This window comes from Eurosta solidaginis, chromosome 1 (genome assembly GCF_040869045.1).
Source record: "Eurosta solidaginis isolate ZX-2024a chromosome 1, ASM4086904v1, whole genome shotgun sequence".
Classification (NCBI taxonomy): Eukaryota; Metazoa; Arthropoda; class Insecta; order Diptera; family Tephritidae; genus Eurosta; species Eurosta solidaginis.
This window is the reverse complement of record NC_090319.1, coordinates 108,309,642-108,337,364: the sequence shown is the minus strand read 5'-3', so window position 1 is coordinate 108,337,364 and position 27,723 is coordinate 108,309,642. Positions and strand designations below refer to the sequence as shown.

At 36.2% G+C, this 27,723-nt stretch overlaps 2 protein-coding genes across 2 annotated transcripts in view; one reads left to right on the top strand and one right to left on the bottom strand.

Moving 5' to 3' along the window:
- LOC137236703 (beta-catenin-like protein 1) lies at nucleotides 1-27,114 on the top strand. Its single transcript, XM_067759637.1, has 6 exons — nucleotides 1-202; nucleotides 314-382; nucleotides 453-1,005; nucleotides 1,125-1,993; nucleotides 24,741-24,936; nucleotides 25,183-27,114. The coding sequence occupies exons 2-6, from the start codon at nucleotides 353-355 to the stop codon at nucleotides 25,269-25,271; spliced, it is 1,737 nt and encodes a 578-aa protein (XP_067615738.1). The 5' UTR covers nucleotides 1-202; nucleotides 314-352; the 3' UTR covers nucleotides 25,272-27,114.
- Nucleotides 26,646-27,723, bottom strand: part of ScsbetaA (Succinyl-coenzyme A synthetase beta subunit, ADP-forming) — a 195,920-nt gene continuing 194,842 nt past the window's right edge. The window contains exon 7 of the mRNA XM_067759638.1: nucleotides 26,646-27,693. Coding sequence (XP_067615739.1) covers nucleotides 27,520-27,693 — 174 coding nt within the window. The 3' untranslated portion in view covers nucleotides 26,646-27,519. The remainder of the gene's footprint in view (nucleotides 27,694-27,723) is intronic.

The window sequence follows — 27,723 nt, the reverse complement described above, 5'->3', positions numbered from 1 at the left end:
TCCGCTTTTCGGTACACCATGTGCTGTAGCTGTAGTTATTTAACCACTGCCGCTAGATGGGTCTCCTAAGCATTATCTAAGCGAGGATAGGCGTTTTTTTCACTCGCAAACGTAAACGTATACGCGTGTGAAAAAAACACGGATATTGACATTTTCTTACTACACGCAAATTTGGATCACAACGCTGTTGTTGCATTTGCATGTAAGAATTCTAACCATATCTTCTGGTTCACGCGTTATTGGAACGTACTAATGTATAAAATTTATTTAAACGCTTCTGTATGAAAAACTGCTTATGTGACGGGGCTTTTAGAAGTCACAATTTTCACAACATAAAAATATAAACATAAACATGGATGTCGGTGAGCTACTTTCTTTTAAGGTAAATATTTATAAATTTTAATATTGTGAAAATAAAATAAAAAATAATTCTTCATCACAATGCGTAACAGCCGGAGCAAACTCCCAAGCGACCACATGAAGATGATGATGATTTCTTCACAAATACTTCTGAAGAAAAAAGTTCCAGAGATTCAAAAAGAGATGAAAAAATAAAACGGATGCGTCGCATTGAGCAGGCCAAAGAATCTGCTGACATAGGAAGGCCTGGTCTTCCCTCTCTGGATGCCTTTTTTGGCCCCGAACTTACCGAAGAGGAGCGTATGAACATATTAAATTATGTGGAAAATGAAGATGTTGAAGGAGATGCACTTGATGATGTAGGCCTTAAAAAGCTATTGCTTGTTTTTGAAAAACGTATTCTAAAAAATCAAGAAATGCGAATTAAATATCCCGATAATCCGGAAAAATTTATGGAATCAGAAGTTGATCTACATTCAGTTATACAAGAGTTGAAGGGCGTGGCAACAGTACCGGATCTTTATCCTGTGCTTGTAGAATTGCATGGTATTCCGAGTATATTAGAGTTACTTGCACATCCTAATACAGACATTGCTGTCGCAATTATTGACCTTCTACAAGAAGTCACCGACGTCGATATATTAGGCAAGCACAACAAAAAACAACTAAATAAATAATAAATAATTAAAAAACAACAACAACAAATTATCATACTAACATACATGTGTACTTTTATACTATTTTTTTTTTTTTTTTCGTTATAGGTGAAACCAGTGATGGCGCGGAAGTATTAATTGAAGCTTTACGTAAACAGCAGGTTTGTGCACTTTTGGTACAAAATATGGAACGATTTAACGAAGAAATAAAGGAAGAAACAGATGGTGTTCACAATTCGTTAGCAATTGTGGAAAACCTAACAGAAATTAATAGTGACATCGTTCGAGAAGCAGCAGAGCAAGGATTACTGGCTTGGTTGTTAAAAAGGCTAAAACAAAAGTCACCATTTGATGCGAATAAACTGTATTGCAGTGAAATTTTGTCAATACTTATCCAAACAAACAACGATAATCGTCTCACGCTTGGTACACTGGATGGTATTGATGTTTTATTACAACAATTAGCTATATATAAACGACATGATCCATCAACTACAGAGGAGAAAGAATATATGGAAAACTTATTTAACTGTCTTTGCTCCGCCCTAATGGCTAAGGAGAATCGCGAGCGTTTCTTAAAAGGCGAAGGTCTACAACTTATGAATCTAATGCTAAGAGAAAAGAAAATGTCACGAAACGGTTCACTAAAAGTGCTAGATCATGCCATGTCTGGACCAGATGGGCGTGAAAATTGTAATAAATTCGTCGATATACTCGGGTTACGTACAATTTTTCCATTGTTTATGAAAACTCCCAAAAGGAATAAGCAACGTTTGTTGTCAGCAGACGAACATGAAGAGCATGTTTGTTCTGTGATTGCTTCGATGATCAGAAATTGCAAAGGTGCTCAAAGACAAAGATTGCTTTCAAAATTTACTGAAAATGATCATGAAAAAGTTGACCGTCTGCTAGAATTACATTTAAAGTACTGGGATAAAGTTGAAGCTGTAGACCGAGAGATTGATCAGCAAGACAAGGTACGTCCATATAGATTGCTTTAAAATATCAGCAGACCAATTCTAAATATTCTCGCCGAATTTTGTTCTCGCGGTTTTTTTTATTCCCTCGGAAAAATTCCTACAATTCTTTTCTCCTAGGGAGAAGAAAAATTGGGGAATAGGAATTTCGAATTTTCGAAGTCAGCTGTTTTGTCAATTGAAATTTCGTTGCGCATTTCTTATTTTGTTTAAAAAATTGAAAAGTTTAATTATTGTTGCGAATTTGTTTGAAATTAAGAAATAAGGTATAAACAATGCACATTATTGCATTTCATGTGGTATTCACTGAAATGAGTAATGAATTGGTGCCACAGCAACATCAACAGAGGAGCATAAGAAGAAGACGACGGGATAACAAATCCGCCGGAGTTGCCTGCTTTCATTCTGCAAAGCAATTTTCTGGCGGCCACGTCGAGTTGAGTTTGCCTTTCGCCATATGTCAAAATCTAATTAAGCCTTCGGTAATAGTCTAGTTGAGGGGTCGACTGCTAATACGCTACCAAAAATATCGAGAGAGGTGTCAAACGACGCGTCTTGACATCAGTATTAATAATCCGAAGGCGGAAAATAAAAATTTTAACGCGTTCAAAAGTTATTAACGAAAACCCGAAAAAAGACCCGCAGGTACCTCCGAAACCGGGGGTCGGATCCATAGTATTTTTGCGCAGAACATCTTTCTGCCTTGGCGGCCTTCGGCCACGCTTATAAAAAATAACCCTGGGCTACGCCATGCCAAGTCTGGGTGTGTAGTATAACCGTGGCTACCACCACGGTGATGCACAATTTTTTTTGTGGGTACGAACACAACAACAACCACATGGAAATCGCCAACTTCAACTGCAAATATCTCCGGACAGAGATAACAATAAACAACAAAAATTCGGATTATTGTTCTCGAGATTAATACGCCTCTTTTGACACATCACTTGATATTTTTGGTAGCGTATTAGCAGTCGACCCCTCAACTAGACTATTACCAAGCCTTCTTAAAAAATCCTTGCGCAATTTCTGGATGGCTGCATTAAATAAACAAAGAGCTCTTCCGTTGCTTATGATATATTTTTCGACTTAAAATAAAGAATATTGTGGTTGTTGTTGTATTAACAGTGAGAATATTGTGGTAGAATGTAAATACATATTTTAGCACAAATTTGTACAAATAAGTGTTCTTTCTTAAAAGAACCAATTTCCTTTAACTATTTTGATGCATTCCCTTTAATTTAACTAGTGAAAAAACTCCTATGAAATGGCAAAGAAATCTCCCTCACATTCATAATACCTACTTTTCTCCAATAACCGGTTTCCGCTTTTTCGAACATTGTTCAGAATAGGAGGAAAGGGAGAAGTGAAAAAACTCACAAGGAATTTTTATTTAGAATACGAGAAACGGGAGAAGGGAAAAAACTCGCACGGAATTTTCGTTTAGAATTGGGCTGCAGATAATACTCCGAACTAAGCCCACAAATCACTAAGTAGGTTGCTGAATTGGGCTTCGACTTTAATCAGACCAATTCTAAATATTCTCACGGAATTTTGTTCTCGCGGATTTTTTTATTCCCACGGAAAAATTCCTCCAATTCTTTTCTCCTAGGGAGAAGAATAATTGGGGAATAGGAATTTCGAAGTCAGCTGTTTTGTCAATTGAAATTTCGTTGCGCATTTCTTATTTTGTTTAAAAAATAGAAAAGTTAATTATTGTTGCGAATTTGTTTGAAATTAAGATATAAAATATAAACAATGCATAGTATTGCATTTTATGTGGTATTCACTGAAATGAGTAATGAATTGGTGCCACAGCAACATCAACAGAGGAGCATAAGAAGAAGAAGACGGCGGGATAACACAAATCCGCCGGAGTTGCCTGCTTTCATTCAGCAATACTATTTTCTGGCGGCCAAGTCGAGTTGAGTTCGCCTTTCGCCATATGCCAAAATCTATTTCAACCTTCTTAAAAATCCTTGCGCAATTTCTGGATGGCTGCATCAAATATACGAAGAGCTCTTCCGTTGCTTATGAAATACTTTTCGCCTTAAAATAAAGAATATTACGGTTGTTGTTGTATTAACAGTGAGAATATTGTAGAATGTAAATACATATTTTAGCACAAATTTGTACAAATAAGTGTTCTTTCTTAAAAGAACCAATTTCCTTTAACTATTTTTATACATTCCCTATAATTTAACAAGTGAAAAAACTCCTTTGAAATGGCAGAGAAATCTCCCTCTCCCTCACATTCATAATACCTACTTTTCTCCCATAACCGGTTTCCGCTTTTTCGAACATTGTTCAGAATAGGAGGAAAGGGAGAAGTGAAAAAACTCACAAGGAATTTTTATTAAGAATACGAGGAATGGGAGAAGGGGAAAAACTCGCACGGAATTTTCGTTTAGAATTGGGCTGAATATACATAATTGCTGTAGTAACTCTGTGAAATAGAAAAAGGTAGATAATACGGGTACTGCAGCTTACTATGGGAAGATATGATACGTGGTAGGGGCGCTACTTTACCGCAGCAGTCCCCAAAGAATTGAAACGATCACGCAACCATACGTTGGATAAAAAGATTAGTTCTTTCGGGGTTGGGAATAGGAAGCTGATGTTGTTGTAGCAGTGCTTCGCCCATCCAATAGGTTTACCACTCATAAATTGTCATCAATATCCTCTAACGGGAGTCCAAGGAAACTTGCAGTTTCAGCAAGGTTGGACCAGAGTAAGAGGGGTGTTAGAGGCATTGGTTCCACATTCCAATTAAAGATATTCGGTAGCGTAATGCCATCGACGTGGATGTCCAATTCTTGGTTTAGATGTTACCTTCCTAAATTGCGCCGATGCCTGCCAACCAGAGAGGTAATTTGAGGTCCACCTTTTGAGACTTGGAGGACCTTTCCAAGTACTGCAGTAACGTGCCTTGGTTAACTGTATCGAAAGCTTTTGCAAGGTCTAATGCTACGAGTACTGTTCTGTGGTGGGGTTTGTGCTTCAATCCGCAATTCATCTGCGTGTTGATGGCACTCAACGCGGTGGTAGTGCTATGTAGTTTTTGAAAGCCATGCTGATGATTGACAAGACGCAAGTTTGCAGTAAAGTAGGGAAGCAGGATGGCTTCGAGTGTCTTGGCTACTGGCGATAGGAGAGATATCGGACAATAAGATTCTCGTTTGTTGGCTGGTTTCCCAGGTTTAAGTAGCAGTACCACCCGGTCCATAGTAAGCTGAACCCCACTAAACCTGGGTATTGGGAGCTTTTTTTGTGGTATTGACACCATGCGAACAGCGCAAAGGCCGGTGTCAACTCAGTATAACACCAAGGGAATTTTTAATGCTACCTAGCATTGAGTTGGTGGCGTTACATACGCCATTAAGTCGAATGATATTTGTGTGTCAGACATGAGTTGAGTGCTATTGGCGCTACTGGCGGCCCTGAGTTGATGACGGTAACTGCTGGTAATACAGCTTGTGAACTTGAGAAAGCATTAATCGCCTGAGTTATATGTTATTAGTTGTGATTTTAACTATTGCGTAGCACTTTTTTATATTGTTACCAGACGATGCATTGCCGGTAAGTAAGGCTTTGAATCAGATAAAATCTGCGATAGTAAAAGGCAGAGCTAGTTTTGAGTTATAACCGAATAGAGCTGTTAATAGATTAAATAGCTGTTAACACAACAGCTGACAATAATGTCTCTTAAAGCTTTTAGCAGTCATAGGGGAAATAAGCTGAAGTGTTGCCAGCACATAAGGGGTATGTACTAGTCTGGCGTTAATGGCGCCATACTGCGCCATGGTTTCACGAAATAGTGAGTAAGCACCAGTAACTCCACCCTCGGTGTCATCTCAGTAACTCAACACTGCGCAGAGTTACACAGCCATAATCTCCACAAGGGCCAAGTCGGAGGACACTACGCTTGCTGGAGCTGCAGAACCCGATCATACTGTCATGGGATTGGTAGTTACTTCGCGTATCGTGGCCTACATAGGTCTCCGCTATATCCTAAAAATCAACAAGGAACATTGTCATGGAAAAAGAGCAGTACTTATTTGAGTCTAGGAACAGACGCTTCCCACGACAGCCGGTTCTAGATACCTGAGCTGTCATTTCAGTGTTATCCCATTTAATTGTATTGTCAGTGTCACGTTCAAAGAATGATTGCCCACCGCGTTAGGTTAGGTTAGGTTGAACTGGCTGACTGATTGAGTCCGTAGTGTTACCAAAAGTTTGTTTTTAACGAGCAGACTGAAAAACCCTATCAAAAAGCAGGACCTATGTTCAGGGCCGTAGAGAGAAAATCGGGGCCCGGGACTAAACAATTTACGGGCCCCTATAAAAATCCACTAATACATTTCATTAACTTGAAAAAATTACGTCTCATTCATGAATCATTATTGATAGATTACATAAAAAAAAATTTTTGCCACATCAACTAAATGATTTTTGGACTAAGAGCTGACAATAAAATTAACACAGAATATTTATTATTTATACTGTTTTATTGGTTGATGGGTCGACTGCTAATACTCTACCAAAAATATCAAGAGAGGTGTCAAACGATGCGTCTTGACATCAGTATTAATAGTCCGAAGGCGGAAAATAAAAATTTTAGCTCGTTCAAAAGATATTAACGAAAAACCGAAAAAAGACCCACGGGTACCTCCGAATCTGGGGGTGGGATCCATAGTATTTTTGCGCAGAACACCTTTCTGCGTTGGCGGCCTTCGGCCGCGCTTATAAAAAATAACCCTGGGCTACGCCATGCCAAGTCCGGGTGTGTGGTATAACCGTGGCTACCGCCACGGCGATGCACAATTTTTTTGTGGGTACAACACAACAACAACCACATGAAAATCGCCAACTTCAACTGCAAATATCTCCGGACAGAGATACAATTTTTCTTTTCCGCCTTCGGATTGTTCTCGAGATTAATACTCGTCTTTTGACACCTCTCTCGATATTTTTGGTAGCGTATTAGCAGTCGACCCCTCAACTAGACTTTTACCTTTTAATGTAACGTAGAAATAAAATTCTTTTTTAACAGCCACATATATTTTCAAATAATCTTTTTTTTTATTTGGGGTTAACACCCCGGGCAAAGCAACATCAAAATTTTACAAATAAGGTTTTTCAATTAGAAGAAAATTTTTCTAAGCGGGTGTATTTCTGCCATGAAAAGCCCTCTGCGAAAACTCATCTGCCTTGCAGATGCCGTTCGGAGTCGGCATAAGACATGTAGGTCCCGTCCGGCCAATTTGTAGGGAAAATCAAGAGGAGCACGATGCAAATTGGAGAGAAGCTCGGCCTTAGATATCTTCGGAGGTTATCGCGCCTTACATTTATTTTTATTTATTTAGATGGCATTTAGCAATTCCAATGGTGACAGACCTTTATCAAAATTTGCTTCGTAAATGTGTTTCAAGTGAATTATTTCGTATTCTAAGCTTTGAGAAATGTCCGACTTGTATTTTTCGACAAATTTTGCTGCGCTCACCCGAACCACAGTTTCATCCATGTCTTCAAATTGCCACAAAAAGGAAAACGTCTCGCTCAAATTTCTCATAGCTGCAAACCGTTCAGTAATGCCAGTGATTACCGAATCAACGATCTCCAGGAATGTATTGTTTTTAAAATCCGACTATGTATGAATCATCCGTAATCACCTCATTTAAATTATCTTCAGAATGTCTTTTGGGGTTTCTCTTTCGAATGTCCGGAAGCTTTGGAGAGATGTTCAATTGAATAGCAACTGTTTTGCATTCGTTTAAAATTGTTTCCCATTGGTTCCTGATCAACTTCAAATCAGCTAATAAGGCATCTAGATGTCGGACCTCAACATCTATGGTGGCGTATCTAGCTTGGAGGGCCACGTTTCTTTCATTAGTGGTAGTCAGTATTTTGAACCAAGTTGAGATCAGCGATTTTCTGACCAGTTTTTTTGATTACAATTCACGAAAGCCAAAAACCGTTCTTGAATTGTAAAATTTGTTGCTTTCGAATTGAAATAGAGTTAGCGCAAAATGAACGTAGGTAACGTGACTAGCATCAGGCATAACATCAACGATAATAGCAAAATACTTGGCTTTCTTGTCTTGATCTAATATAGTTTCCTTCACGTGCTTTGCACAAATTTCTATAAACTCGTTCTGAATATCTGGGGAAAGATAGTGAACTTGTAAAAATTTGTGCTGCTGTTGTGAAATCCTAACTTTCTCCAAATGATCTCTAAGTATCGGATCATAATGGCTTATGAGATCTTAGATGCCCAAAAAAATGTCCATCGCTTCGATCACCAAGATATACACCTTCGCCTTTGAAAGCTTGGCCTCTCTCATCCAAAAATAATATAGTGTCCAAAATTCTATATAAAATTTCTTTCCACTTTTGGGTTTCAGTGATTGGCTGTTCATTGGTAAGTGTATCAATTGTAGCCTCCTTTTGAATTAGATTTTGTAAAAATCGCCATTGAATATAACATTTAATGTGATCTTGAGTATTTTCGTGTACTGGCAGTTTAACGTATAGCTTCTTTCACACCTGCAATTTCGAATATCTGCCAGGACAACAAATTTTAGGTCGATTTAAAGTATTGGTGCTTAACAGACGACATGGTAGGCAATAAAAAGCATTGCTACTGGCACTCCACACCAACCAGTCACGCTCCACTTTCTCTCCATTTGGCAAGATTCTGTTTAACAACGAGGTAGGAAATGCCTCGTCATTACAATCACGTGGAAAAATAACAGGATACTTTTGATGACCTTGACGAATTATTTTGTTGACTTCTTCAGATCGAAAAAAACTCATTATTCACGGTACCGATATCGAAGTCGTTTAAATAATCTGGACTTTGATACAAGTTGGTGGTATTGTTGGAAAACTTTTTGAAAATTATGCTGTACTATAGCACTCAACAGCTTTCATTTGATATCCATATTGTATAAACATATTCTAGGGGTACCCGGGTCCACGTTGTGGCCTATATCTCGAGACCCTAGTCACCCAGGGGTATGAAAATTATCCTGTACTATAGCACTCATCAACAGCTTTCATTTGATATCCATATTGTATAAACACATTCTAGGGGTACCCGGGTCCACGTTTGGATTTCAAGACCCTAGGCACGTAGCGAAAAAAGGTAGACTTTGGCCGATTCTCAGACCTACCCAATATGCTCACAAAATTTCATGAGAATCGGTTCGGCCGTTTCGGAAGAGTTAAGCCTCTAAAACCGTGACAGAAGAATTTTATATATTAGATTGAATTTTTTCTAAAAAAAAAATCATAACTCAAGAATGGCTAAACCGATTTGGGATTTCAAAATCAACTAACCATCATCTCTCCTTGTATCTTTCCTGGCAATCTTTCTATCCGTTCTCGAGTTATGAATCAAAATGTACACTTCTTTTTATATATATAGATAATCAGCCCAATTCTAAACGAAAATTCCCTGCGAGTTTTTTCCCTTCTCCCATTCCTCGTATTCTAAATAAAAATTTCTTGTGAGTTTTTTCACTTCTCCCTTTCCTCCTATTCTGAACAATGTTGGAAAAAGCGGAAACCGGTTATGGGAGAAAAGTAGGTATTATGAACGAGAGGGAGAGGGAGATTTCTCTGCCATTTCATAGGAGTTTTTTCACTAGTTAAATTAAAGGGAATGCATCAAAATGGTTAAAGGAAATTGGTTATTTTAAGAAAGAACACTTATTTGTACAAATTTGTGCTAAAATATGTATTTACATTCTACCACAGTATTCTCACTGTTAATACAACAACAACCACAATATTCTTTATTTTAAGTCGAAAAGTATATCATAAGCAACGGAAGAGATCTTCGCATATTGGATGCAGCAATCCAGAAATTGGGCAAGGATTTTTTAAGAAGGCTTAAATAGATTTTGGCATATGGCGAAAGGGGAACTCAACTCGACTTGACCGCCAGAAAATTGCTTTGCAGAATGAATGCAGGCAACTCCGGCGGATTTGTGTTATCCCGCCGGTCTTCTTCTTATGCTCCTCTGTTGATGTTGCTGTGGCACCAATTCATTACTCATTTCAGTGAATACCACATGAAATGCAATAATGTGCATTGTTTATACCTTATTTCTTAATTTCAAACAAATTGGCAACAATAATTAAACTTTACAATTTTTGAAACAAAATAAGAAATGCGCAACGAAATTTCAATTGACAAAACAGCTGACTTCGAAAATTCGAAATTCCTATTCCCCAATTATTCTTCTCCCTAGGAGAGAAGAATTGGATGAATTTTTCGGCGGGAATAAAAAAATCCGCGAGAACAAAATTCCGCGAGAATATTTAGAATTGGTCTGAATATCTTGTAATAACAAAATCACTTTTGCAAATGCTTAAATTTTCGCCACAAATTGATCAGCTGTTCATTTATCTGTCAAATCATCACTTTCTGAAGTTGGCAGCACCAATTCAACTTCAACTGAAATAAGTTGTAATTCGTAATACCAAACAGGAGTTGAGTTGTCTGAAAGTTGAGTTGTTTTAATTACAACCCAACTAAGTTGAGTTGTATACCGTAATAGGGGCATAGATTTTGGCAACCAATTTGACAGTTCAAAATCTATTGAGCTAAAAATACGATCCAACCTAATGTGGATCGTAGAATTTATTGTGAATTGAAAATAAATTACGTTCCGTTTGATATCGTATGTTATAATCCCATTTAGTTTATACGTTTGACGTATCAGGTAATTTGCTTTCGTATAGTTGCCGATCCGTGATCGTATGATACGATTCGGGCCCAGCATAAACAATTTAAGCGTATATTTCGCACGTTTTATTGATTAATAAATTGAATCACTGAATTGAACACCTCACAGCTTAAAAACACGTATGTCTTCTTCAACAACTTTCACAAAATTTGTGTGTATACGTATTGTCAGTTTGTGTTCGAATGAAAGTGGAACGAACCGTATACGTTCAGTCACTCGTCACGTATATTGCGATTCAAAATTACGTTCACGTAGGTCATAATCCGAAAATAATGTTTTTACTTGACGAGTTATACGATCACGGATGTTACGATATGGCCCGTTTTATTGGCTGGTTGATGTCCTCGTGAAAGTAAAAGCCGACCTCACCGCCATCCAGGGAAGAAACAAAATTAGAAATCGTGACATTTACTGGAGAGCCCAAGTGAACCCGTGCGACACGGGCGAGCAGTGGGATCATATCTTTAAGGCAGTTCGTAAAGCCTTGAAGGAAAGGATTGGTTATCGGCGACCACGAAAAACAACTGGTTCTATGAAGATGCAGCGTTGCACCGAAAGGAAAATATGCTCCCTACAGGGCTACGTTAAAAGCGAGAGCAACAAGGAGAGTGCGAACGCTACCGCGAGTTAAAGGGAAGCGAGACGACCTTACAGGAAGAAAAAAGCAGAGGTAGAAAGGCGTGAGTGTGAGGAGTTTGAGCAGCTAGCCACCAGGAATAACACCGCAAATTTTATCAAAGGAGTTCGGCAACATACGTAAGGTTTAAAATCCGGGTCAAATTCCTGTAAGAACGAAAACGGCGACCTTGTGCCCTATATCCAGAGTGTACTTAAGTTATGGAAGGAACACTTCTCTGCTATCCTAAATGGAGACAACGGTGAACTGCCTAGGGATGATGAATCGATCCCGCAATCAGTGATTATGGAATTAATGTCCCTCACCTGATTATCACGAAGTCAGGATATCAATAACCAGATTTAAAAACAAGGCCGCGGGCGCTAATAGACTGCCTGCGGAGGTATTCAAATACGGCAGCGTTGGTAGTAGTTGGTAAGTTGCCACAGCTTTGCAAAATATGGCCAGACGATTGCATGCCTGACGATTAAAATCTAAGTGTCCTTTCCCTAGTTCACAAGATGGGGGATGCTGCAAACTGCGCGTATATGCAGCTATATCTGAATTTGTTTCCGCAAAACTTAAACTTATACTGTGCAAAATGACATTGAGTAACACCATCGGCTCTCAGAATTGGGAAGGACCTCTCCGAACCGTTCGAAACTAAACGAGGTTTCAGCCAGGGTGAACCCTCATAGTGAAATTTCTTTAATTTGATGCCAGAGGAAATAATACGAGCTTCAGAACTTAAGCCCTCTGGAACATTATTCTCTAAAAGCATGCAATCACTGGCGTATGCTGACGACATTGATATCTTCGCCTTGAAATCTTGTATCTCTATCCGGAGATATTTGCAGTTAAAGTTGGCAATTTTCATGTGATTGTTGTACTGTTTTGTGCACTGAAAATTATTTTGTGTACAAAGGGATTTTGCACGCATTTAATTTTGATCCCACCTTATTGGTGGACCGGCCAGGGTAATTTTTTATAAGCTCGGCCGAAGGCCGCCAACGCAACCCGGCTCATTTTTCGGTTGTTCGTCAATATCTTTTGAACGAGCTAAAATTTTTATTTCCGCCTTCGAATTCCCACACAGCATTTAGGTGATTCAATTTTGAATTTCCCTACAAATCAATACAATTTGATTACTCTTTCTGACTAAATAATGAGTTATCATACAATTGAACAAAAGAAATATTCAAATATGAATACTTTTGATGATCAAAAACTGAAAAGCATTTTTCGATCACTTTTCGGAATCATTTTTCAAGTCCTTTAATTACTAAGTTTTAATATTTCATAAAAACCAACAAAAAGAATAATCAAATATGCTTACCTTTGATGATCAAAAACCGAATATAGCTTTTCAATCACATTTTGGAATCATATATGAATCAAATGTGTTTACCTTAGGTGATCAAAAATTTATAACCATTTTTCATTCAGCTTTCTGAATCTTTTAAGAATATATATCTTGACTGAATAATGAATTTTATACTTGTTGAAATTTTACTTTTCATTAAAAATTTTATTTTTTCACATACACATATTTGTTCAATCATGAAGCTAAGAAAAAATATACATTTATTTTTATTTATTTAGATGGCATTTAGCAATTCCAATGGTGACAGACCTTTATCAAAATTTGCTTCGTAAATGTGTTTCAAGTGAATTATTTCGTATTCTAAGCTTTGAGAAATGTCCGACTTGTATTTTTCGACAAATTTTGCTGCGCTCACCCGAACCACAGTTTCATCCATGTCTTCAAATTGCCACAAAAAGGAAAACGTCTCGCTCAAATTTCTCATAGCTGCAAACCGTTCAGTAATGCCAGTGATTACCGAATCAACGATCTCCAGGAATGTATTGTTTTTAAAATCCGACTATGTATGAATCATCCGTAATCACCTCATTTAAATTATCTTCAGAATGTCTTTTGGGGTTTCTCTTTCGAATGTCCGGAAGCTTTGGAGAGATGTTCAATTGAATAGCAACTGTTTTGCATTCGTTTAAAATTGTTTCCCATTGGTTCCTGATCAACTTCAAATCAGCTAATAAGGCATCTAGATGTCGGACCTCAACATCTATGGTGGCGTATCTAGCTTGGAGGGCCACGTTTCTTTCATTAGTGGTAGTCAGTATTTTGAACCAAGTTGAGATCAGCGATTTTCTGACCAGTTTTTTTGATTACAATTCACGAAAGCCAAAAACCGTTCTTGAATTGTAAAATTTGTTGCTTTCGAATTGAAATAGAGTTAGCGCAAAATGAACGTAGGTAACGTGACTAGCATCAGGCATAACATCAACGATAATAGCAAAATACTTGGCTTTCTTGTCTTGATCTAATATAGTTTCCTTCACGTGCTTTGCACAAATTTCTATAAACTCGTTCTGAATATCTGGGGAAAGATAGTGAACTTGTAAAAATTTGTGCTGCTGTTGTGAAATCCTAACTTTCTCCAAATGATCTCTAAGTATCGGATCATAATGGCTTATGAGATCTTAGATGCCCAAAAAAATGTCCATCGCTTCGATCACCAAGATATACACCTTCGCCTTTGAAAGCTTGGCCTCTCTCATCCAAAAATAATATAGTGTCCAAAATTCTATATAAAATTTCTTTCCACTTTTGGGTTTCAGTGATTGGCTGTTCATTGGTAAGTGTATCAATTGTAGCCTCCTTTTGAATTAGATTTTGTAAAAATCGCCATTGAATATAACATTTAATGTGATCTTGAGTATTTTCGTGTACTGGCAGTTTAACGTATAGCTTCTTTCACACCTGCAATTTCGAATATCTGCCAGGACAACAAATTTTAGGTCGATTTAAAGTATTGGTGCTTAACAGACGACATGGTAGGCAATAAAAAGCATTGCTACTGGCACTCCACACCAACCAGTCACGCTCCACTTTCTCTCCATTTGGCAAGATTCTGTTTAACAACGAGGTAGGAAATGCCTCGTCATTACAATCACGTGGAAAAATAACAGGATACTTTTGATGACCTTGACGAATTATTTTGTTGACTTCTTCAGATCGAAAAAAACTCATTATTCACGGTACCGATATCGAAGTCGTTTAAATAATCTGGACTTTGATACAAGTTGGTGGTATTGTTGGAAAACTTTTTGAAAATTATGCTGTACTATAGCACTCAACAGCTTTCATTTGATATCCATATTGTATAAACATATTCTAGGGGTACCCGGGTCCACGTTGTGGCCTATATCTCGAGACCCTAGTCACCCAGGGGTATGAAAATTATCCTGTACTATAGCACTCATCAACAGCTTTCATTTGATATCCATATTGTATAAACACATTCTAGGGGTACCCGGGTCCACGTTTGGATTTCAAGACCCTAGGCACGTAGCGAAAAAAGGTAGACTTTGGCCGATTCTCAGACCTACCCAATATGCTCACAAAATTTCATGAGAATCGGTTCGGCCGTTTCGGAAGAGTTAAGCCTCTAAAACCGTGACAGAAGAATTTTATATATTAGATTGAATTTTTTCTAAAAAAAAAATCATAACTCAAGAATGGCTAAACCGATTTGGGATTTCAAAATCAACTAACCATCATCTCTCCTTGTATCTTTCCTGGCAATCTTTCTATCCGTTCTCGAGTTATGAATCAAAATGTACACTTCTTTTTATATATATAGATAATCAGCCCAATTCTAAACGAAAATTCCCTGCGAGTTTTTTCCCTTCTCCCATTCCTCGTATTCTAAATAAAAATTTCTTGTGAGTTTTTTCACTTCTCCCTTTCCTCCTATTCTGAACAATGTTGGAAAAAGCGGAAACCGGTTATGGGAGAAAAGTAGGTATTATGAACGAGAGGGAGAGGGAGATTTCTCTGCCATTTCATAGGAGTTTTTTCACTAGTTAAATTAAAGGGAATGCATCAAAATGGTTAAAGGAAATTGGTTATTTTAAGAAAGAACCCTTATTTGTACAAATTTGTGCTAAAATATGTATTTACATTCTACCACAGTATTCTCACTGTTAATACAACAACAACCACAATATTCTTTATTTTAAGTCGAAAAGTATATCATAAGCAACGGAAGAGATCTTCGCATATTGGATGCAGCAATCCAGAAATTGGGCAAGGATTTTTTAAGAAGGCTTAAATAGATTTTGGCATATGGCGAAAGGGGAACTCAACTCGACTTGACCGCCAGAAAATTGCTTTGCAGAATGAATGCAGGCAACTCCGGCGGATTTGTGTTATCCCGCCGGTCTTCTTCTTATGCTCCTCTGTTGATGTTGCTGTGGCACCAATTCATTACTCATTTCAGTGAATACCACATGAAATGCAATAATGTGCATTGTTTATACCTTATTTCTTAATTTCAAACAAATTGGCAACAATAATTAAACTTTACAATTTTTGAAACAAAATAAGAAATGCGCAACGAAATTTCAATTGACAAAACAGCTGACTTCGAAAATTCGAAATTCCTATTCCCCAATTATTCTTCTCCCTAGGAGAGAAGAATTGGATGAATTTTTCGGCGGGAATAAAAAAATCCGCGAGAACAAAATTCCGCGAGAATATTTAGAATTGGTCTGAATATCTTGTAATAACAAAATCACTTTTGCAAATGCTTAAATTTTCGCCACAAATTGATCAGCTGTTCATTTATCTGTCAAATCATCACTTTCTGAAGTTGGCAGCACCAATTCAACTTCAACTGAAATAAGTTGTAATTCGTAATACCAAACAGGAGTTGAGTTGTCTGAAAGTTGAGTTGTTTTAATTACAACCCAACTAAGTTGAGTTGTATACCGTAATAGGGGCATAGATTTTGGCAACCAATTTGACAGTTCAAAATCTATTGAGCTAAAAATACGATCCAACCTAATGTGGATCGTAGAATTTATTGTGAATTGAAAATAAATTACGTTCCGTTTGATATCGTATGTTATAATCCCATTTAGTTTATACGTTTGACGTATCAGGTAATTTGCTTTCGTATAGTTGCCGATCCGTGATCGTATGATACGATTCGGGCCCAGCATAAACAATTTAAGCGTATATTTCGCACGTTTTATTGATTAATAAATTGAATCACTGAATTGAACACCTCACAGCTTAAAAACACGTATGTCTTCTTCAACAACTTTCACAAAATTTGTGTGTATACGTATTGTCAGTTTGTGTTCGAATGAAAGTGGAACGAACCGTATACGTTCAGTCACTCGTCACGTATATTGCGATTCAAAATTACGTTCACGTAGGTCATAATCCGAAAATAATGTTTTTACTTGACGAGTTATACGATCACGGATGTTACGATATGGCCCGTTTTATTGGCTGGTTGATGTCCTCGTGAAAGTAAAAGCCGACCTCACCGCCATCCAGGGAAGAAACAAAATTAGAAATCGTGACATTTACTGGAGAGCCCAAGTGAACCCGTGCGACACGGGCGAGCAGTGGGATCATATCTTTAAGGCAGTTCGTAAAGCCTTGAAGGAAAGGATTGGTTATCGGCGACCACGAAAAACAACTGGTTCTATGAAGATGCAGCGTTGCACCGAAAGGAAAATATGCTCCCTACAGGGCTACGTTAAAAGCGAGAGCAACAAGGAGAGTGCGAACGCTACCGCGAGTTAAAGGGAAGCGAGACGACCTTACAGGAAGAAAAAAGCAGAGGTAGAAAGGCGTGAGTGTGAGGAGTTTGAGCAGCTAGCCACCAGGAATAACACCGCAAATTTTATCAAAGGAGTTCGGCAACATACGTAAGGTTTAAAATCCGGGTCAAATTCCTGTAAGAACGAAAACGGCGACCTTGTGCCCTATATCCAGAGTGTACTTAAGTTATGGAAGGAACACTTCTCTGCTATCCTAAATGGAGACAACGGTGAACTGCCTAGGGATGATGAATCGATCCCGCAATCAGTGATTATGGAATTAATGTCCCTCACCTGATTATCACGAAGTCAGGATATCAATAACCAGATTTAAAAACAAGGCCGCGGGCGCTAATAGACTGCCTGCGGAGGTATTCAAATACGGCAGCGTTGGTAGTAGTTGGTAAGTTGCCACAGCTTTGCAAAATATGGCCAGACGATTGCATGCCTGACGATTAAAATCTAAGTGTCCTTTCCCTAGTTCACAAGATGGGGGATGCTGCAAACTGCGCGTATATGCAGCTATATCTGAATTTGTTTCCGCAAAACTTAAACTTATACTGTGCAAAATGACATTGAGTAACACCATCGGCTCTCAGAATTGGGAAGGACCTCTCCGAACCGTTCGAAACTAAACGAGGTTTCAGCCAGGGTGAACCCTCATAGTGAAATTTCTTTAATTTGATGCCAGAGGAAATAATACGAGCTTCAGAACTTAAGCCCTCTGGAACATTATTCTCTAAAAGCATGCAATCACTGGCGTATGCTGACGACATTGATATCTTCGCCTTGAAATCTTGTATCTCTATCCGGAGATATTTGCAGTTAAAGTTGGCAATTTTCATGTGATTGTTGTACTGTTTTGTGCACTGAAAATTATTTTGTGTACAAAGGGATTTTGCACGCATTTAATTTTGATCCCACCTTATTGGTGGACCGGCCAGGGTAATTTTTTATAAGCTCGGCCGAAGGCCGCCAACGCAACCCGGCTCATTTTTCGGTTGTTCGTCAATATCTTTTGAACGAGCTAAAATTTTTATTTCCGCCTTCGAATTCCCACACAGCATTTAGGTGATTCAATTTTGAATTTCCCTACATATCAATACAATTTGATTACTCTTTCTGACTAAATAATGAGTTATCATACAATTGAACAAAAGAAATATTCAAATATGAATACTTTTGATGATCAAAAACTGAAAAGCATTTTTCGATCACTTTTCGGAATCATTTTTCAAGTCCTTTAATTACTAAGTTTTAATATTTCATAAAAACCAACAAAAAGAATAATCAAATATGCTTACCTTTGATGATCAAAAACCGAATATAGCTTTTCAATCACATTTTGGAATCATATATGAATCAAATGTGTTTACCTTAGGTGATCAAAAATTTATAACCATTTTTCATTCAGCTTTCTGAATCTTTTAAGAATATATATCTTGACTGAATAATGAATTTTATACTTGTTGAAATTTTACTTTTCATTAAAAATTTTATTTTTTCACATACACATATTTGTTCAATCATGAAGCTAAGAAAAAATATATAAAAATTTTATTATTTATGCAAAAGATATTCTTCAAGACAAAAATAATGTAATGTTATTCGTGAACGAATATTTCCGCAACCATTTCTTCCCTTCAGCTCCCCAGAAAATACATAATGATTGGTCAATACATATGTAGGTTGTGAGCTATTTGAACCCCAGGTAAGTGAAACTATCTTGACATACCTGGATACGGCTCCAACATCCCGTATCGTATCCGTATTTTAAGACGCAGACGATAATGCTGATGTTGGATGTTGTAGTCGCAGGTGTATATCGGTCAAGTTTGTTTGCGAGTTAGCTGTGGTTCGAATAGCTCACTTTCGCATGCTTTCTTCCCCTGGTGAAATAAGATTATTATGTAGTATCCCATTTTGAATGAGATATGAAGAATAAATGCATTATAATGTCATTCAAAAATGATTCAAAAATCTCAACCAAAACGATTGAAATATATTCACGAATATGATCAGAAAATGACTGTGAAAAGCAGTCAAATAATACTCTAAAACTATTAAAGCTCAATTTTAAAATAATATCAAATATGAATAAAAAGCGTTTCGAAATAGGAATCATAAATGATTATTCAAGAATAATCACATTTATGGTACATTTTTCTCCCGACGATACGTTAATTTTCGAACAGAAAATGCTTTTAAATTTGAACGTTTTTAATCATCTTGGGGTATGATATTTCAATATTTTTTGTTCAAAATTTTCAAAAAATGCTGGCTGGGTTATTGTTATCGAGGTAAACACGCGTCTTTTGACAGTTCTCTCGATATTTTTGGGCGCATATTAAAAGTCAACCTTCTGTTAGATTGAAGAACGCTTCATCTCAGAATGCTTTTCATTAACTCCCTCTTATGACAAAATGCACTGAACTTATGCTCATATAGTGAGTTTTTGAAACAAACTTTGAGATAGTGCATTTTTGAATAAAATTCTAACGTACGGCATTCTTCAAACAATTTCTGAAAGAATGACCAAACGAACGTAACTTTATCAATTCACGAAATAATCAGTAGAAAATGAATTATTTCCCCAAAAACATTTGGCATTTACAAATATATTATCACTACTAATATACTACCAAAGATACTTTTCTACTTCAATTTTCACTGAAGGGAAGTGGATTATTCCCCGTTTTCCTTACTTCGTAAAAGCAACCCGTCCAGACTTTTCAATTTGGGAGTCTCAAAGATCTGTCATCATTGGAGAACAAACCTATAGTAATTGAATCATGTGTGTGTTTGTATGAGATGGATTCAAGTGAATTACACCAAAGTTCATTTTCTTGGTTTGAAGAAGATAAGAAATTTAAATATAAGTATGTTCAATTTTGAACAAAAGAACAAGATACGGCTATAAGAAAGTTTTTGTTTGGGGTAAATTCAAAATTTTTGGAGGGGGTCCAACCCCACACTCTCCCTTCGCCTATACTCACTGAAGCGGGGTAAGGCATACGAACATATAAACTTGGTTTGAATGAAATATATTAATTTTTCAGTGAGTTATTAATTTTTCGCGTCTAAATCATGCAAAAATGCCACTGTGTGGCGGTGCTATGTAAGTTTTTAAGGCCATGCTGGTGGTTGGCAATCCGCAGGTTTCTGGTGAAATAAGGAAACGGGACTGCTGGTTGTTGTAGCAGTGCTTGGCCCCATCCAATAGGCGCAACCGATCACAAATAGCCATCAATATCCTCAAACGGGAGTCCAAGGAAACTTGCAGGTTCAACAGGGGTGGACCATAGTGAGAGGGGTGTTCAGGCGTTCGAGGTGTTCGAGGCGTTGGTCCCACATTACAGTCGAAGAGATGGTTGGTGTCATGTGGGGGACATACATTTTGTATGTCGGGGTTGATTCTAGATAGGTAAGAGTTAAACCTACCCAAATCGGAGTTGAGCTCGAGTGGCGCGCTTTTCGCTGTGGAAAGTGCGCTCCTCTTCTGCGAGTTCTGGGTATTTTTCTTTAAGAACTGGATTCGCCGGACAATTCCTGGCATAGAGGTCCGACGCCTGTTTGTGGATATCACTGAGGACCTGCTGGTGCTTTTTTGCTTCATACGACTGTGTTCTCAGGTGCCGTATTTCGTCATAATGCTTACGAAGATGAGCCCTTAAGCCCCTGGGAAGTGTGGCCTCATCAATCAGATGTCTGTTGGCATGCCCAGATTTCTGGGTTTTCAACAGAAACTGTTTGTTCAGCATTTCATTCCTCGCAAATGGGTAGTACTCTCGCCTCATTGTGTAGGAAGTGTTCGAGGACATAAGAAGACAGCCCGTAGCTGTTCTAAGGACGGCTTAATGTATGTTGGCTCCTTGGTTAGCTGTTTCCCAGGCTTTAGTAGGGGTACCACCTCCGTTTTTTTCCATTTATCAGAACAGATACCACGAAAAGAGGAGTCGTATCGATGTTAATAAGCCATTGCCGGTACGTTTCGAAAACTAGCACCACCATAGTACTAGACAGATCATTTCTATAACGATTTGATGAAAACAGGGCGGGATGCACACGTTTTATTGTAAACAGATGAAATGCAAAATCTAATTTTTCTGGAAAAGTCCAAAATATATTTACTTCTTAAGATGGCGGACAAAGTAGAACTACCTTTCACGTTTTAACACTGAAATAAAACACATCTGGTGTGCTAAATCGTAGCATTCCTTTTGAGGTCATTTAAAGGTCCGATATGAATGCATTTATGACACCTCATAAACAGCCTGTTTTTAGCACTTATCGGACTCCAAAAACACTAGGTCATTAAAAAATAATGTGGCAAATATTAGCAGTTACGATACGCCACTATTCTGCTAGTAAATAAATGCACAACAACGCAAAACAAGCATCCCCACATACATGTAATCAGCAGGCAAGAGTGCATCACATTACTCACGCATATACAAACAACTATACGAGAGGGCTGTTCGTCTAAATTCTGGACCCTGGGATAAATAGGCAAACAAGGCTACTGAAAGTATAAAGGCAGTATAGGCTGAGAAATAATCAGTCAGTTTAATTTTTAACGTTGTTAGCGAAATACGCGAGTAGTTTAATTGTGAAGTTGCATTGTTTTCTGGCTTATACCTCATAATGCTAATCATTAGGGCAACCGGAAACATGCCTCAAGAAGATTGTTTTAAGCGCTTAAAATATGCAAAAAAAATACAAAATTATGCCTTAATATGCACGAAAAATATAGAAACTAGCATAAATATGAACTATTAAAAACCACGCTTCACTCAAATGCATTTAAAAATATTAACACCTTCAGTTACTTTCAACAAAAATACTATATTGAATTTTATTCAGGAAGGTACAAAAACAGGTTAAAACAAAATATTTAGACAAATTTTAAAAATAATTGATTGCCTGTTATCGCAGAATATATTCTTAAACATAGAAAAGGGCCTGTCCAAATCTATGCTGGTATTAGGCGCGAACTTGAAAGGCAGAGATTTCAGTGATGGTATATTTTTCAAGCGGTTGAATTGAATTACCAGATTCAATGTGGCTTGCAATACTTTTTAAAACGGCAATCCCCTTGTTCTTGTTAAGAACCAAATTAAGCTTATCGCTTACATGTCAAAAATTTACAGCACTAATTTTATCTTCAGTTTTCACAGCAATGAACTTGCTTCTAATTTCGAAATAGATTCTGGCAAAAAATTGTAGTTACTGTAGATAAATAAAAATTGTAGTTACTGTAGATAAATAAAATCTGGCTAAGTAGTTTGTAATTGCTCAACAAATCCTGTGCTTCCTTAACTGCCTGTGAATCTAGACAATCAAGGGCGTTAATGATTTGACTTATGATATCGAAGTTTTGGGCTTAGTAGCTGACGGCATCCCCCACCGTGTTATTATTGGGCGTGGAGGAAGCGGTAGATTTGGAGCTACCTCTTTAAGTATTCCTAAACTAGTCGGAGATTTTAGAAACATTTTCTTTGCATTAGAAATAAAACGATCAACCAAAAGATGCTGATCTCGTATTTTCTCACAAACTCGATGAAGCCCATGAGCCACACAAGTTACGTGCGTAGTCTTAGGGAAAAAAATTCAATCGCCTTAGCTGCTTTTTTCATGTATGGTGCTGTATCTGTTACCAGTACCAACATCTTGTTCCTGTCGTAATCCACGCCCAAAATCCTTACAGAGTCGCCGAACAGCTTTGCTATAGAACTGTGGTCTGCCTTTTCCAAAAGCGCGGTGCTTAGCAAAAAACGTTTACTAGACATATGTTCGTTACAATCTAACACTCCTATTATGACATTGGCAATGTACCTGCCTAAAAAGTATCAGTGGTCTCGTCAATTGACAACCAAATATAATGGTTGTTTACCATTATCATCATTTATTGTTGACGAAAACAAACTTTAAATATTTTCCCGTCAAGTAGTTCCGCAAGGCGTTTTAAAATTGGTGTATTTATACAAAAAAAAAAAAGCTTAAAAATATTTGTGTCTCACTTTGTAGAGTGGAATATCAGCAGCTAAAAGTGCTTCGCACAAATCTTTATTAACACTGCCAAGCGGTAAGATTTCTTGCACGAACTGTTGCGTAGTGTCTCCAGGTTTTGGGAACCTTTTCGCCCCATTAATATGAGAAGCTGCTTGCAAATGCTGTTTAATAGAAAACAACTTAGTTTTACAATACGTTAGTGTATATAGCTGAAACTAGTAGGAATGGTATATGTAAATCCCAGTTCTAACTTAAACTTATTTTTTCCTTGTTAACTTCTAAAAGCTGATTTAACTTTCAACCTCGATAGTAGATAGTCCTGTATAACCTTGCGCAGCGTTGCGATGTTGCGCTTATACCGAGAGCAGCTTACTGGTGCTTATACACTATTTTGCAACAACAGTCACGCCAGTAACCCTAAAAATATTTGAAATGCAATCGCGAATAACGTTTCAAAAGCCAATCGAAATGTAACTTGACTTCTTGCAGATTATTTCTCATATCACTCTTTTATTTCTTTTTTTTTTTTTAATAATTATGTACCTGTGATATTATCACAGTGTAAAGATGTATGCCTATGATTTTATTTCTTTTTCTAACCTTGCGCATAAGTTTGTTTCAGCACCCGTTGTTTTTAAAATTTTTTTATGTAACAGGTCTTCCTTTAAGTCGAGTCTTGTAGGGTTTTTTCGTTTAATGTTTACTATGGTGATTTAATGCAAATGCATAACTTTCTGATCTCATATGAAATTAATGAAGTGCCTTATTGTAAACCTTCACAAGTAGCGCAACTCACAGCTGATTGCTCAAAATTAACACACACATAAACATCACTAAACTAAACTAAATCACCATGTTACGAAAAACTCTTAAGAAATTTTCAAGTTAAATATTAAGCAGATATAAACTTTGCCAATTTTGGAATGTATAGCATTTATAACACCTTATTTGGAGTAATTAAATGGAAGTTTTAGTTTATATTCAAGTATTTAATAATTTTTTTACTTATCTGTTATTTATACAAAGATTGAAGGTATATGGTGCAATGCAATTCTGTTCTTCCTGCTAGTCTTCATAATCTGAATTTAAGCTGAACAATGAATTATATTACTTATGCCGCAAATAAGCATTTATTTTTGAAATATGTAAAAAAATGCTTTTATTGCAAAATATACCGAAATATGCTCTTTTTTAAAAATAGCATTCCTATATTATATATTTCGTGATAGAGCATACGATAATAAACATGCTTGAGCATATTTTTGGTTACCCTGCTCATCATATTACAGTCCCAAAGGAATCATATGAAAGTGCAAAACCGCCTATAAATTTTGAAACAAAAAATTTCCCTATTTAGAGGCTATTATTTATTACATTGAACCCGTTCCCACCAAGTTATATTCTTTAAATATTTTAATAAACTATAAACTACCTCTAATGAGAATAAAAAAGTAAATCGTTATAGCGAGAGCATCAAACTTTTGATATTTATATTGCGAAATTTGCTATAAAGAAATGTATGTGCGGTTTTGCATTTTTACTGAAGTTAATCATATTTTTGAGGTTCAAATTTTTCACATATTTATTTTTACCATACCAGTGTCTTTAAGTCATAGGAAAGTTCAGTAAAAGAGCTCAACTTTAGTTGACGGGAAGATTTATTAGCTATAAGCGCCGTTTTGCTTGTACTGATACCTTTATTAATATTTTGGTTCTTTTTCAGAACCCTGACTCTGATGAAGATGAAGAAGCTGAAAACAACTATATAAAACGATTGACCGGCGGCCTTTTCACTCTGCAGCGAATCGACTATATAATTTTAGAAGTTTCCGCCACTGCCGATTCGGTGAAACAACGGGTTGTACAGATTTTAAACTTACGTGGTGCATCTATGAAAACCATCAGGAATGTTATGAGAGGTTCGATTGTAAATAATCGGATTGTCCCTTTTTCATCCAGAAATTTTCTTCTAAAGCTCTTCTATAAGAATACTTTTTTTGTAGTCCTCCGAAATTTATTTTTAAATATTATTTATCTTTCAAAATTCTGGACTTACTTGCGCAAATTTTGTTGAATTATTCGTAACAAAATCGGATGAATAGGGACATCTAAATAATTGCAAATATACCAACCGTTATACAAATAATAAGTAATATTATTTATAGAATACGCTGGGAATTTAGGTGACGATGGTGACGTTGATTGGAAGGAACAAGAGCAGTCTCATATTGTTTCACTGATTGATCGATTTTAACATAAGCATAAATTAAAATTAAATTTCATATTTATCTGGATTATTTGGTAATATTTTGTACAGAGCGCATAAGTGCTTATTTAATTTGCGAAGAATAATACATACAAAATAAAAACTTCACTGAAAATTTTTTGAAAAGGAAATATAAATATGATATTGAATATTCCGTTCAATTTTCTTTCTTGTTATCGCAAGTAATCTTTTTCTTGGGTTTACATAAGATACCATAGCCACCGCCGTTACCTCCTTTTGGGTCAGTTGTTTTGCTATTTATGAATTTAAATAAATAAAGGTTAAATTGAATATTTGTAGGTTCAGGGGATTTGAAAAAATTTAATTTAAAAACATACACTGATTTATGTTTACAACAGCTTTCGAGTTTAATAATAGAACAAACAAGATGCTTTAATCTATCTGAAGAAGAAAGCTAATTATTATATTAATTTGTTGTCTTCAAGACCAACTTTATTATTTTTGTAAAATGTATATTTTACAAGTTATATTATATTAAATATTTATACATAGAAAACGAGTAAATTAGAAAAAACGAAGTTCATAGACCGTATACCCGACTATTTCAAACCCATGACGGTTTATCATCACCGATTCACACATTGAAGGCTTGACGTTTTAACGCATCAGGCCATCAATGCACTTTGCATGTTTCTATTTATAATTCGTTTTCTACTCTTTGTTGTTTATATTCTTTACCACCGTCAATTGAGTGCGCCAATCAGGTGCTATTATCTCTTTAGACGAGGATTTTTGTTGCAGCCCACATGGTTTTCCTTCAAGCTCTTGCTTTTGTTATGATTCCAGGGTGCTTGCGTTAAAACGTCAAGCCTTCAATGTGTGGATCGCTTATGATAAACCGTCATGGGTTTTGAAATACTCGGCTATACGGTCTATGAACTATGTTTTTTCTAATTTACTCGTTTTCTATGTATAATTATTTAATATAATATAACTTGTAAAATATACATTTTACAAAAATAATAAAGTTGGTCTTGAAGACAACAAATTAATATAATAATTAATTATTTACAGACCAATAAAACCAAAACATAACATTATATAATTTCAGAAGAAGCCAACGATAAACAAAAATTACCTAAAACAATTATAAAATAACATTATATAATTTCAGAAGAAGCCAACGATAAACAAAAATTAACTAAAACAATTTTAAAATAATAGCATAACAATATACAAGTATACATAAATTGTATATTCATACTTTGGTGATATACTGTCAAAATAAAAACAAAGCTGCATCAGTTCGAAAGGATATATCACGTTTTATTGTAAACTGATGCATAAAAATAGCGGAAGTCTTTGCATATTTATTTTATAAATTTTGGTTATTGAAAATGCTTTGATTTTTGAATGAACATCACATAAATCTGTATTCCTTTATTAAAAAACTTATTTTTCTCTCATTTTTAATACTAAACAGATGTATTCAGAATTACTCCGTATGAACTTACTATGGGAGTTGTATTTGGCTGAATAGTTTTTTTTTTTGCAAGTGATCGAATTGTAAGCGAAAAATCTATGGCAAAAATAAAGCAAATTGTTCAATGTTAAACGAATTTTTTTAAACAATATGTTGAACTAATGATTGAAATTCGTCCTATAACCTTTAAAATTGGCAACTCTATCAGTGCCCTTGAAATTTGCCAGGGTAAGCTACTATCTAAAATGTCCAAACTTTAATTGCTTTTTTCTAAAAAAAAAATCGAAATTTTGCGCTACATCTGTTCACAATAAAACGTAAAAAAAAAATTCGAAGAAAAAACTAACTACCATGATTGCCAAACAAAATAATTCAAATAACAATAAATCATCGTTGAAGTTCTGAAACGTTTAACTATTTCGCATATTTTAACTTAAAAGTCGATTAAAATGTATATGTATTTAAAACCCATTGGTATGTAAGGCATACAAAGCTTCTAAATGTTGTGTAATTGTTGATAGTAATGCTATATTGTTTTATGTTTATATGCGCAAGAGAGATAAATGTCAGGCATTATGTACATCTGTATATACTAAGTAATTTGACGTTCTATTATATTACTTTTATGCAATAACTATTGGGATATTTACGTAGGCTTAATTATCATTTTATCTGGTACTATGGTTACATTTCGCCACAAGGAAAACAAAATATACTAGAAAGAAATAATTTTTAGCCAGATAAATTGATGACTAGCCTGAAGCGAATTCCCCATTTAATTATGTATGTTATCTACTTCACACTGTCAGGAATTTCAAAGCTGACATCCATATTCATTTCACGAGCCAAATGTACGATTTGTGCTAAATGTACCGACAAATTGGCTGCCTCGTCCAAATCATGTCGAGGTATAATCCTTAAACCAGATTGACGAATTAGTTCCCGCGCTTCATTGACATTTGTGCCCTAAAAATAAAAATAATTAAAAAATGAATA

Coding starts and splice junctions, on each gene's coding strand:
- LOC137236703 (XM_067759637.1), top strand. CDS start 353: ATGGATGTCGGTGAGCTACTTTCTTTTAAG. Junction 383..452: donor GTGAGCTACTTTCTTTTAAG/GTAAATATTTAT, acceptor AATGCGTAACAG/CCGGAGCAAACTCCCAAGCG. Junction 1,994..24,740: donor AGATTGATCAGCAAGACAAG/GTACGTCCATAT, acceptor GTTCTTTTTCAG/AACCCTGACTCTGATGAAGA.